The sequence below is a fragment of the Saccopteryx bilineata genome, chromosome 1, assembly GCF_036850765.1.
Source record: "Saccopteryx bilineata isolate mSacBil1 chromosome 1, mSacBil1_pri_phased_curated, whole genome shotgun sequence".
NCBI lineage: Eukaryota > Metazoa > Chordata > Mammalia > Chiroptera > Emballonuridae > Saccopteryx > Saccopteryx bilineata.
Genome location: NC_089490.1, coordinates 48,563,807 through 48,577,343, shown reverse-complemented (window position 1 = coordinate 48,577,343; position 13,537 = coordinate 48,563,807). Strand labels below are relative to the sequence as shown.

The 13,537-nt window shown below is 35.4% G+C and overlaps 1 protein-coding gene across 7 annotated transcripts in view; it reads left to right on the top strand.

Moving 5' to 3' along the window:
* Nucleotides 1–10,243, top strand: part of FILIP1 (filamin A interacting protein 1) — a 242,178-nt gene extending 231,935 nt beyond the window's left edge. For all 7 annotated transcript variants that reach the window (XM_066253815.1, XM_066253823.1, XM_066253842.1 and 4 more), the window contains one exon: nt 5,919–10,243. Coding sequence is in view for 1 of the 7 variants with exons in the window: in XM_066253842.1 (XP_066109939.1) it covers nt 5,919–5,959 (41 nt within the window). In the remaining 6 variants the exon portion in view is untranslated. The remainder of the gene's footprint in view (nt 1–5,918) is intronic.
* The last annotated feature ends 3,294 nt before the right edge of the window (nt 10,244–13,537 follow it).

Genomic DNA, 13,537 nt, shown 5'->3' with positions numbered 1-13,537 from the left:
TTACTGTGAAGTAGAAACATTGTGAATGAGGAGCATGAAGGACACTTCAGTAGAGAAAAAATTGGGGGTGATTTATCATGCTGTTTAGGTTCATGAAGGACCCTCTAAAATAGGTCAGAGAAGCTCTCATTTAGAAAATCAAACACCAGCAATAAGCAAGATGTAGACTTAGAATAGATATAAAGGTGAACAGTCAGAAAAAGTGGATTTTTTTTTTTTAATTTTATTTATTTATTTATTTATTTTTTACAGAGACAGAGAGTGAGTCAGAGAGAGGGATAGACAGGGACAGACAGACAGTAACAGAGAGAGAGATGAGAAGCATCAATCATTAGTTTTTCATTGCGCGTTGCAACACCTTAGTTGTTCATTGATTGCTTTCTCACATGTGCCTTGACTGCGGGCCTTCAGCAGGCTGAGCAACCCCTTGCTGGAGCCAGTGACCTTGGGTCCAAGCTGGTGAGCCTCGCTCAAACCAGATGAGCCCGCACTCAAGCTGGCGACCTCGGTGTCTCGAACCTGGGTCCTTCCGCATCCCAGTCTGACGCTCTACCCACTGCGCCACCACCAGGTCATGCAAAAGTGGATTCTTGAACAATGGACTAGATACCTGAGGTAGGACTGAAAAGCAGGAGACCAGGAGACGGCTGTCTAACTTTTGGCAAATCACCTTACCTTGGTTTGGTTTAGGGTTTAGCTATGATTTTTTATGATTTTGGCATTCTTCCTTACAGTCATAATATCATATAATACGCTTCACTATTGTTTAGCAAGCAACTTATAAAGGATTCTGCCATAACACTTTTTCTAAGAACTAATTATTAATTGCTTACTGGTAAAAGTAGTTTTGGACTCTCTACTTGTGCTAGTGTGTCATAGACAGAATTCCAAAGTAAGGGCTGGATAGAGCTAAAGTCAAGGGCTGGTTAGAGCTGGACCAGACTTTAGAGGTCAACAAGAAGATAGTTATCTCTACTATTAAGGATGAAAACAAAATAAGGAAAACCCCAAGGCTTAAAGATGTCTAACCATCTTATTAATGATGAAACCAGGTATTCAGTTTCTCCCAGTACATCATTCATTATTTCATATGAAACTATTTCAAATGAGCAAAGTATGTATTCACACATAGACTAAAACACCACGCTCATTGGACCAGAATAATATTGTCAAAGGACTTTGAGATATTGAAATATCTACATAGAAATTATGTGTTAAAGTTCTCATAACAATAACAATACTTTGATGAATATTGTTGTCCTTATCTACAAAGCACAATGGCGTTTTTCATTTTCACACACGATGTTATTTTCCATGCTATTCTGTGACCAGCCATAGACTTAGATCATGTAGGCATTCAGCATCTCTGTCCAAAAAGGTAGAACCTGAGCGTACTTGGCTCAATATTTACCTATTTTTTCATCTATTAGTTTAGTTTAGTTTTTTTTTTTTAAATAATTAGTGTTATATGTGAAAGAACTAGTTCTAATTTGCTTGTATCTGAGAAACAGTGATCTATGTGAGAGATAAGGATTAGCTTTCTTGGAAAAGAAGTAATCATAACTGATTATTGGTAAACTTCAGCAACCTGGGGAGGTAGGCGGATGATTTGGGCTGATGATGGGATGGGAAATGTTTGGGAGAAAGCAAACAAACTATTAAGTAGTTGAGAAACCACAAGAGGATTTATATCATCTGGTTGAAAAATTTCTTGAAAAAAATGACCAAACTGATTAACAGAAGAATTTTTAATTAGCTGAGCTGAGTCCAAAAGAAGAAATACAAGTCCAAGTCAACAGAGGAAGTTTACTGGACTTCCTATTTAAAACAGATGTTTTATCAGAACTCTGATTAATTTCTGAGTGTGATAATAATAGGACTGAATTCTAAAGCAATTTATTAAAATGAGAACCGTAAAAGTAAATAATATCTGCACTCCTACTTTTAAAAGGTACAGAATGTGGACATTCTTGCAGATGAATACATTACCCTGGGAGCAGCAAGTTCAGTGCTGGGGTTTGGTTGTGGAGGGACAGGAAGCCCAGCATAATAACCCTAAGGGAGGGCCTTGCTCTCCAGGCCAAGCCCCTGGGAAGTAGAGAGCTATGGGACATGGGAAGCAGGCCATAAGCCAGACAAATTAATGCAAAATTCAAGAGAAAATGTTTTCTGTAATTTGGTTTACAGTTCTTGTGGATGAAGCAGTCTTCCTTCCTTCGTTGGTGCAAAGTCCTGCAGTAAATCCGACTTCTGCTATGTTTTGTCTCTGGTGTGTGAACTTAGAGTCTATCTATTAAAGAGATCTGGTCTCATTTTCTAGAGTAGATTGTTAAGACGCAGGGCTCGTGTGTTCCCTCGCAGAGAGTCCGGCAGAGCATACATACATTGCCTGGGAGGAAGACAGTCACTTTCCAAGGAGCACATCCTTCCTGCTCCACTGCCAAGGAGCACTCCTGAGAGCAGTCAGAATGCTAATTTGTTGCCAGGTTGCCCCACTCTAACGCTCAAGAGACAGTCTCCCCTAGTTTCTCCCCAACTCCTATCTTGGATCTTGTCATCTGGCTGGCTAGTAGTTTTGGGATACCACCCAAGAAGGATGAATAGTTAGTGAGTTTAGAAGTCAGTTCTTATTAGGAATTGATAATATGTTAAAATTCCTTTCCATGGAAGTTATTTTAGCTAGTGCAATAAAAAATGAATTAATAAATTACCTCATTTTACAATATATTATAATAAAAATAATGTATTGAACGTGTTAACTTGAAGTTCTATAAGGAAAAAATATCAAGATAACACTTGAGAAATACATATTGAAAAAGTGTCATTTAGAACTGTTGGTATACTGTGAATGTCAAAAATATATAAAAATCCAATGTTTTCATGTGTCTACGTTGATTAAGGGTTAGTTCTTTTTTCCTTCTTCCAATTAGAAAAAGAAAATGGTATTATTAAATGTCTGCACATCAGCCTGACCTGTGGTGGCGCAGTGAATAAAGCCTCGACCTGAAATGCTGAGGTCGCTAGTTCGAAACCCTGAACTTGCCTGGTCAAGGCACATATGGGAATTGATGCTTCCTGCTCCTCCCTCCTATCTCTCTCTCTCTCTCCTTTCTAAAATAAATAAGTAAATAAAGTTAAAAAAAAATGTCTGCACATCAGAAGGCCCAAATTTAGGTGCTTTGCTATTTTGAGTTTGTTGGCAGAGGTGGTAATTAACTATGGCTTTTGGTCTCAATCTATCGCTACAAATTATGAATGTCAGAAAAATGGTATCAGTAAAACAAAATTGTAACAGAATTCTACTTATTACTTAGGTCACATTAGAGGACCCAAACGACCTCTACTTGGGCCTACTCTGCGATTAAGTGAAGACAGAGTAGGAGACACAATATAATTTGCTCACTCACTTTATAACTTCAGTAAAATGTATGACATTTTATTGTATTAAATCATAAAAAAAAGGAAGAGACTTGGGAATTCTTTTTCTTTTTTTAACACAAATAATGGCATTAATCGCAACACATTTTTTTTTTTTTTTGCAACACATTTTTTTTAAAGCCTGGCCATTGTGGATTTCATATACATTAGATAGTTTTGCTCCGTAATGAGCAAATTTAATGGCTTAAAACAACTTTTTTTTTTTTATTTCACACAATTTTGTGTAGTGGGTGAGCGAGTCTTATCTTAGTTTATAGATTTGGGGAGAACAGATGATAAGCGAACATAGATTTAATAAATGTGTTTAATGAGTTTCAATTAATAGAGCCACTATCATATAGATGTTATCTATCTTTAGAAACAAGATGAAATGTTTTCATATATACAAACCAAAATAACTTGAGCTTAATTGTGTTCCTATAAATTAAGTTTATAAACATAAATTTTAAACACATCTTTTATTATTAAAGTAGAATGAAATAAACTCTATTTGGTTTGCCAAGTATTTCTGAAACAGTCTTTTTAATAACATAATCTAATAGCATTAGTATGCATGCCATGCATAAATTACCAGTTCACTAATTTAAATGCAATAATAAAGTATAGTGGTCTAAACAAGACATTCTTTCATGTCTAGACCCTTTTGCCATAGGTGTTTTTACCAAGTTCACTCTGAAAAGCTATTATTATCATGGTGATGACAAAATGCTAGGATTAAAAGAAGAAAACTCTAGGAATTTAGAAGTTTGCACACTTAAGGTGAGAGAGGTGTTATTTAGTAACACAAAATATTATTAGTCCCACAAGGGACTTTGGAGATGATTTCCAATGCCCTCATTTTGTAGTGAGGAAACAAAGGCATACACATTCTGAATTATATCTACAGTAAGAACAATTCTGGATTCCACTGTTTTAAATTTATGTTTTTTAAGCGTTTTAAAGAGAGGAAAATGTAGAAGTTGCTTTAATTCTATTAGGGAGTTTTGAGAACTACATATGTTCACACTTTGAAAACTATGACAGAAAACTTTAAAAATAAAACATATGGAATGGGCAATAGCTTTTTAATATTAGACAGTTATTTTAACTACATAAGATAAATATATTAATTACTATTTTTAGTTTTTGCTTGAAGATTTTGCTATATTTTTTAGGTATTGAAATATAAAGCTAGAACAATATTCAAATGAAAAACATGAGATAATGATTTTTAAAGGTTTCTGGTATAGAGAAAAAATCTTAAGTATGTCTTAAAAGCTGTACAAAACTCTATATTTTAAATATTATTAAATATATAAAACTTTATATATATTTCGTTTTATTTTGCTTTCTTACCTGTTTTACTCCAAAGTCAATTTGAAAGGTCAAGGGAAGGAATGGAAATATCTCCCCCTAGTGGTCAGTTAATGAAAGCAAATTAAGAAACATTTTGTTTTTGACAAAGGAGTACCCACTGAATATAATTAGCACGAATCTATAGGTCTATAACATAATGTGCTTTAATTAATGTTTACTTAGATATTAATTACCTAATTAACAACAAAATGTAAATAGTATTTGAAATTAAAGTGAAAATAATAGGTGGAATAAACCCTGACGTTATTTCCTACACTTACAGCATTGCCAAACGTGACAAGGATTTGAGGCTTAGTTATTTCTTTCCTCTGCTCTGTAGAAACTCAGCAATGATAAGACTCTTTCTCATTTTGCTCACCAATGTAGTTCCATGCCTAGCACAGTGATGGGTATGTACTTGGACCTTAATAAACAATCCTTGAATGATAGAATAAAAAAAAATGATACAGGTTAATGCAAGCGTAAAGTTTAAGATAAAAGTAAAATCAATCAATAAATATAAATATTATACAAACATAACGTGACTGGTGCTGTTCTAACTGCTATCTCAATCTTTTCTTTATTTTTTAAGAATGAATTTAGATTTAAAAGCATATATAGAATTATGCAAAAAGAAACAGAGACAAAATGAGTCATTTGTGTTTATTGACTTCTTAAGAATAGATAATGAATATTCCCTTACTAAAACTTAACATCATACACATTAAAAAATGTATATGCATATTGTTCAGAACAGAGAGAATACAGCTGTGAGAATTACTTCTAAGAAATAGTCTGGTTTTCCATTATAGGACTTGTATACAGTAATTACTGTCTTTGTGTTTAGTTATTTGCTTGAATAAAATCTATCTAATATTGTTAGAATATTAGACATGGTATCTAAAAGGCTTTAAGAATTTTGGAGGTAAAGCACCTATGCCGATACAAAGAAGTTACCCAAGAGTGGTAAAGAACTGCAGGAGAAGCTATTGGGCTCATGTACCTGTTTTTTGTTTGTTTTGTTGTTTAACATCTATGGACTTTTAATGAAATAAAAGACCATAGATGTGGTATTGATCCTCACATAAACTACTGACTTGAGTTTCAGTTTAATTGAAAATGCCATATCTTTCTTCTCTTTATAGAAAGCATCATCATTCACCAGTTACGTATGAACTCCAGATGAAATGGTAAACCAAGCACATACTGGGTGTGTGTACTTCCTCTGAAAGCCTGTTGAATGGATAGTATTTCTACAGCTCTCCATCATCACTAAGGTCCTCCATGCTACTGATCACTACTGAAAATAATTTTCTACTTCTAGTGAAATTTTTTGAGGATATTCTGTAAAAGCTGAAAATGGCATTGCTGATCATATAAAAATAGGTTGCAAAAGCAATTCAATATTTGTGTCAAAAGAAATTTCTCTTCTTTTGCAAAGCTTTCAGGTCCACGGCACATGCTATGTAATTTATTTTTATATTACACTTTGTAATGTGATTATTTTCCTAAAGTGTTTCCTTTTTTATAGTCTATGGCACATATATTTGTAAAATTGTAGAATACACTGTCAGTTCTTCCAAACATAGGTATTGGTGCATTAACACAGTAACCTTTAATTATTTTCTTTTACCAATGTTTTATTTCTGAAGAAAAGAAAGTACAACGCTATATATTTCCTGGGTAAATTGAAGAGGTAAACAGAAGCAGGAGCTTCTGAAGGAAGAGCTTTAATTATTGCTTGTACAATGCTGTGGTTCTGATCATAATTCGACACTAAGCAATAGCGCTCTGATTTAAAGTTTAATTGTAAATACTTAAAGCCAGTTTTTAAAGTTGCTCTTTCTAATGTTCTGTGTCAAATCCCTTGAATGAGTTGATTTTCACATGGAACAAATTAATAAAAGGAGATGTATGAGTTTAACATGCAAGGATTATAGGAACACCTTTAACTGACAGTTCAATTATATTTCTGTTTGCATTATTTGCTTATATGTATAGGATTTACAATAAGGATATCAAGGTATTTTTCAAAATCTACCTAAATGAAAACAAAAACTGACCTATATTTTATCAGCATCTTTTAAAACACATGGTAGTAAAAATCCCAGGATACATAACTTTTTTTATATATAGATAGGATTTGGACAGATATTCAGAATCACATATTGGAGAATATATTGTTTAAAGATTAAAAAGCACATCAATACACAGATCTTAATGTCAGAGCTGCTGTTGAATTTATGTTTATGTGAAAATGTGCATCTAAAGTCTACTTGAAACACTTAATATAGTTTTTTTTTAAAGACCTTGTTAGTGTGGACATGTTTTCAATAAGTCTTTAAAAGACAACTTTAGAGATAAAAATTTGACACACCAGTTTCTGAAAGCAGAAATCATCTATCATCTAATTTGAGATTGAAGAAACTATGCTTCTGGATGTCACAAGGATAACTACAAACCATGCAGATAATGCTGTTGGCCCAGTTCTCCAGCGTACAGGTGGAACCCAGGATTATTTTCCCACAGAGGGGAGTCCACACTGAGTCTCTGGAACAGAAAAATTCATGTTGGATTTCCTCCGCTATGTAACTTTGTAAGGTTTTAAGGTATACCTTGTGGAATTAGCAAATCATATTCAGTAGGTATTATAAATTAAATAAGTATATTTTATGTAAAATTAGTTTTGATTTTTGTAAGTGAAAGAGATGCTACACTAGGCTTGTTTTAGCTTGAATGATTGTGTATGTATCACATAACCTGCAGGGCTTTTGATTACTGATTAAGAAAACTAGAGTGCGTTTGTGTGAAGACTTCAAAAATTGTTGTTATGGGCTTTGTTTTCTGCAGATGTTTCTGAACTGTAATAACATTTTGGTTAGGAAAGAGTTTTATTTAGTACTGTTATATATTTTTTTTCACTCACGATTAAGTTCCCTTTTTGCCAATGTCTATACTTCTGATTACAAAAATATCTGATACATCATCTGAAGCAGATACCTTTTTCTCAATTTGTGGGGATTTTTTCTACACTAATTGTGAAAAGGCTACAAGATAAGACTTTAAAATATTACAAGTAATTTATGTATTTTTGAGTCTGAAGTCCTTATTTCTCCTGAGTTTATAATGAAATTTGGTACTTGCAGTGCAGAGTGAGGATGACGGTCCAGTCAGAGTCATTTAGATGGACGCTGAGCTTTTTTCCGCCCATGCTATAAGTCCTCAGTTTAAACCCGAATGGAAGCAGAGTGATGGCTAAAATTAATTTAAGATTTTTTAAAAATTTGTTTTGAAATAAAATAGAATATTAAAAATTAACAGCAAATAGAAAACAACAAATAGCCATATCCTTATTTTATGAATAAACAAACAAGATCATAAATAATCATATCCTAATATCCACATCCAGTTGAAAAAATTTCTCCCACATGCAATTGGGACCATCCTAGGCTCACATAATTTCTATATCTTTTACTATAAATAAATCTCCAGTCATCAATAAGAATGAGAATCAGTTTTGAATAGGATAATTATGTTTTCTGAAATATAATCGTAATCAGTGTTTTCAGTTTAAGGCACAACAAACTAATCTATTATTTTACCCTTTTCTTTTTGAAAATGTTTTTTGAGGGTATCTTCTACAGCTTTTTTTCAAGTATTTAATAAAATATTAGTGTTTATTGAAAATAGTGGATAGAGTAAATATTCCTGATGTTAGTTGCCTGGAATGTTAACAAAACGAGAATAATTAATTGCATTTTAGGACAACCATAAAAAAATTCATGGTATGGAATAACTAGCTTAAACATTAAGAGAGACACAAATGATATTGAAATAATTTTCAGCTTTTAAAAATCAGCAGCAGAGCAAGAGTAAATGATGTGTCAGACAGTGTCATATGTTTGTGTCTTTTCTCTTGATCTTATGGTTGAATTTTCCTGGAAATAAATAAAAATAGAACAAAGGTAGGGTTTGTTCATGAATTTGATGAGCAACAATTCTAAAAACAACAAATGCATAACGGAAGTTAAAAAAAAACACAACTGGCATCTGAGGCATATATCCCCTTGGACCTCCAGTGCTATGGCTCTGCTAAAGAATACTAATTAGAAGGCAAAGAAGAAAAACATTTAAAATAGTTGTAATAAAGTCATAAAAATTGGGAAAGTTTCATGGAATCAATATTGCTGAGTGACAACTAATATTTCATTTTGTTAAACTTTCAGCATTTCCTCCATAACTACAGTGTGTCCATAAAGTCATGGTGCACTTTTGACCGGTCACAGAAAGCATTAAAAGACGCTAGAAATGTGAAATCTGCACCAAATAAAAGGAAAACTCTCCCAGTTTCATACCTATTCAGTGCAGTTTGATGTGGGCTCACGCACAGATTTTTTAGGGCTCTTTAGGTAGCTATCCCGTATAGCCTTTACAGACTCATCACTGACTGATGGCCTACCAGAATGGGGTTTCTCCACCAAACTGCCAGTTTCCTTCAACTGCTTATCCCACCGAGTAATGTTATTCCTATGTGGTGGCGCTTCGTTATAAACGCACCGATATTCACCTTGCACTTTGATCATGGATTTGAATTTAGCGAGCCACAGAACACACTGAACTTTCCTCTGTACCATCCACATCTCGACTGGCATGGCCGTGGGCTGCTCCGCTGTATACACGGTGTTACATCATCATCTGCATGTGCGCACATGCTGCCACATCATCCTACAGAAACTGGGAGGGTTTTCCTTTTATTTGGTGCAGATTTCACATTTCTATCGTTTTTTTGTTGCTTTCCTGTGACCGGTCAAAAGTGCACCATGACTTTACGGACACACTGTATATAACAACCGTGTTTGTTACATAGGGAAAATGCTATAGATTCATACATTTGAACATAAACGTTTTCGGTGCCATAACATAATACATTTATTTTCTGGTGGTTTTTATCCTCTTGTTTTGTTTTATTTTGTTTTGAATTATGCTGTATGGTTAATTTTACCTTACCATTCACAGATTTTGTTAACAGTGCAGATTTATGTTTATTTAATCTAGATTTTGTTTTAAAAATATCAGATGTTATCTTCTCCAATATAAGAGGCTTATAATGTGATCAGATATTCTTAGAAGCCTTGCAGGTTTAATGGATTTTCAAAAGCAAAAGAATATATTGAAAAATTTTGGAGTTACATTCTGTTTTCATAGCATTCTCAATTTTCTCTTCTTTAAGTTTTATTATGTACCTGAGAAGTTTATTTTTCACTAGCCAAGTGAGTTTATGAATATGTACTTGTCTTTTATATGAATGTGATATCCTGCTTTCAGGTAATCACAGGTTATTGAAATTACTTAACCAATTAAGACATTCTCTGTGTTATTTCCAAAGTCACCTGATTTTATTGAAATCTCACCAGAGTGAGAAAAATAACAATTGTGATATAAAAGCATTGTGCAATATTCTCTTTTGGGTTGGAACATAATATTCATAAAATTAAAATAATTGAAAATGAGTATTCCACCTTATTTAAAATTGCTTGCTTTAAACTAGTTTTCACTTCCGCATTCCATATTTTTTTTAAAAAATATGGTGTTTTTCACTGTGAGTAAGCAGAAGCGGTACAGCAGATCAGCTGAAGTGAGAGACGCTCTTCCTCTGAGTTACACCATAACATGCAAACTGCAAGACATCAAGAGATGGAAACCAAGCACAAGGTTTCCCCTTACCCCTTTGTCCTCACCAAAGGTATTATCAATAAATAAATATTCAAGTAATAAGCAGTTTCTAAAGGTAAGTTACTCAGTAGAGCAGACATCCCTGAGATTTCACCAGCTGTCCGCGGCCCAGTTTCTACCGAAGCAGTCGGGTATTGGTGTCCACAAAGTGGGATGGGGTGATAGTGAGGTTGTGCCCTGACTTCTTCTATTTATCAGCCTGGTAACAGAAATGGTGGTTCATAGATATAGCCAATCCTAACTTATTTTTGCCTCATTTGGGACAAAGGAATGGGTTTCTCTTGTTTATTATTTAAAGATATACACATCACAAAAGCAGGCACAGAAGATGTCAGAACAATGCTTTCCAAAGGAAAGTTGCAGATGTTAGCGATCTTGCCAGCAAGGCAGTTTTGCAACCTCTCTTCTTGGAGAAATGATGCCCTTGTGTTCATTGTTTAAAAGCACTGGCCAAAAGTTATTGTTTATTTCATGACTTCCAGAAGAATAGGGTTTCAGGCTTTCCGCTAGATTTGCTCAAATGGATTTGTTCTCCTTGAGCCCTGGGCTAAACTCACCTTTAAGGAGGGACAGACTTTTCCCTTGGGTGGGAGATTGCAGTAACTTACGGAGGCCCCATGCTTGCTGGCAATAGGCAGCAATGCAAAATACTTTTTTTTTTACATTAAAATCTACTTTTGAAATTTGTATTTAACAGATTCTAAAGAACCTATGAAAGATGGAAGACAATGAGGTCTCCCTCCAACAGGGCCACCTTCAGTGACCGTGTGGTTCCACAGATAATGGTTGGAACCTCATTCCCTCTAGTTCACAGATCTTTCTTTTAAAAGAAGATAATCAGTCCTCCTTTAGTTTCCCCTGGCATTTTCCCGGAATTTCTTTCAGAGATAAGCACCTTTAATGAGAAAATCTTTTTCTATTTCTTTTCAGGAGTATCTTTACCCCATTCTGCTGTATATTGACTTGCTGTGGTGTACAAAGGTATCTCCCAAGTTTGAATGTAAGCTTCTCAAATGCAAGTCTTGCATAGTCCTCATAGTGAATACAAGGTACTGGATAAGTGCTTGTAAAAGGCAATATAATTCCTTCTAGAGAGGGGCCCTTTTCTACTCTTCTTCCAGCTATTCTATCTCCTTTCCCCCAATCTTCACAGACCTTTCCCATGACCTTAGTCACATTTCTGGTCTTTCTGGCTCCCATTGCACATTTCTTTCTCCTCTTTGAGAACAAGGCATATATATGTTTAGTGAAAATGGCAGGGTGTTTTGTAGGCGCCTAATTATTGACTCCTAACCCCAAGGACTGCTCCTTCAGAAATAGTACTTTGGTCAGGGTATTTTGTACCAGATCTTCACTACAAATTGTTCTGGCTACTTATTCTTCCCTTGCAGAAACCTCTGTACCCACTGAAGGTTTCAGATACAGGCTATCTGGATTAAACAAGAAAAGACTCTCAATAATCACTGATTCTAACCTGATCGGTGGTGGCATAGTGGATAGAGCATCGACTTCAGATGCTGAAGTCCACAGTTCAAAGCCCCAAGGTCTCTGGCTAGAGCGTGGGTTTGTTGGCTTGAGTGTGGGGTGGCTGGCTTGAGTGTGAGATCACTGATGTGATCCTAAGGTTGCTGGTTTGAGCACAGGGTTGCAGGCTGAGGAAGGGGTCACTAGCTCATCTGGAGCTCCCCCCCCATCAAGACACATATGAGAAGCAATCAATAAACAAACAACCAAAGTGAAGCAATTACAAGTTGATGCTTCTCATCTTTCCTCCCCCTTTCTCTCTCCCTTCCTGTCTCTCTAGAAAAAAAAAAAATCACTGATTCTAAGAGAAGATACACTCTCTGCAAAAACAGAGCCTTTTTCAGACCACCAGAGAGTCTATGCCATCTTAACAAGAAAAGTGTGTTTAGTCATTTTCAATTCACAGAGTCCAGGTTCCCACATGGAGAATTAGTGCACATAGGCGGTAGAAAAAACGGACTATATAAGCTATCAAACTGAATATCTATCTCTCAAAAGTGGTGTGTATCTGAGACCTATGTATCCAGGGCAACTGCTAAGATCTTGCTTGAGAAAAAAAAATATGATAAGTTAAGAGTATACAGTTTTGCAAATCATTAATAAAGGTAGTTTAAGGCTCGACTTTTTTTATGACCATTTTTGATCCTATTCTTTCCTGGGTGAATAAATATAAAATCATTGAGACCTTAAGACACACTTCCATATTTTAATTTTGACATCATAAAGAAGGTGTGGCACCTGCTCAAACCTCCCATAATCCCTTGTGCACACATCTTATACAGCACTTACCTCACTACATTTCAACTTATTGTTGGCAAGTTGTTTCTTCCAGTAAAATGTGAGTTCATTGAGTAGGTCAAATTAGTTCAACAAGATTTACTAAATACCTTTTATGTCCTAGGTCCTTCGCCAGGTGTTGGAATATAGAAAACAATAGAAACAGTCTCTGATCTTGAGAAACTGTATCTAGTAGATAGGTTTTTCAGTACTATGATAAGGGCAAAGATAGAGGTATGTGTAAGCTGCCTTGAGCTCAGAGAGCAGTTCTTAGCTCAGTCTGAGGGAACAAAGAAATATTCCTCAAATTGGCTACTCACCTGAATCTTTTTTTTTTTTTTTAACAGAGGCAGAGATAGACAGGGACAGACAGACAGACAGACAGGAACGGAGAGAGATGAGAAGCATCAATCATCAGTTTCTCGTTGTGCATTGAGACTTCTTAGTTGTTCATTGATTGCTTTTTCACATGTGCCTTGACCGCGGGCCTTCAGCTGACCGAGTAAACCCCTGCTGGAGCCAGGGACCTTGGGTCCAAGCTGATGAGCTCTTTGCTCAAGCCAGATGAGCCCACGCTCAAGCTGGTGACCTCGGGGTCTCGAACCTGGGTCCTTCCGCATCCCAGTCCGACGCTCTATCCACTGCGCCACCACCTGGTCAGGCTCACCTGAATCTTGAAAGGTGAGTAGGAACTAACTAGCAAGGCAGTTTCAGTAGATGTGGGGTCTAA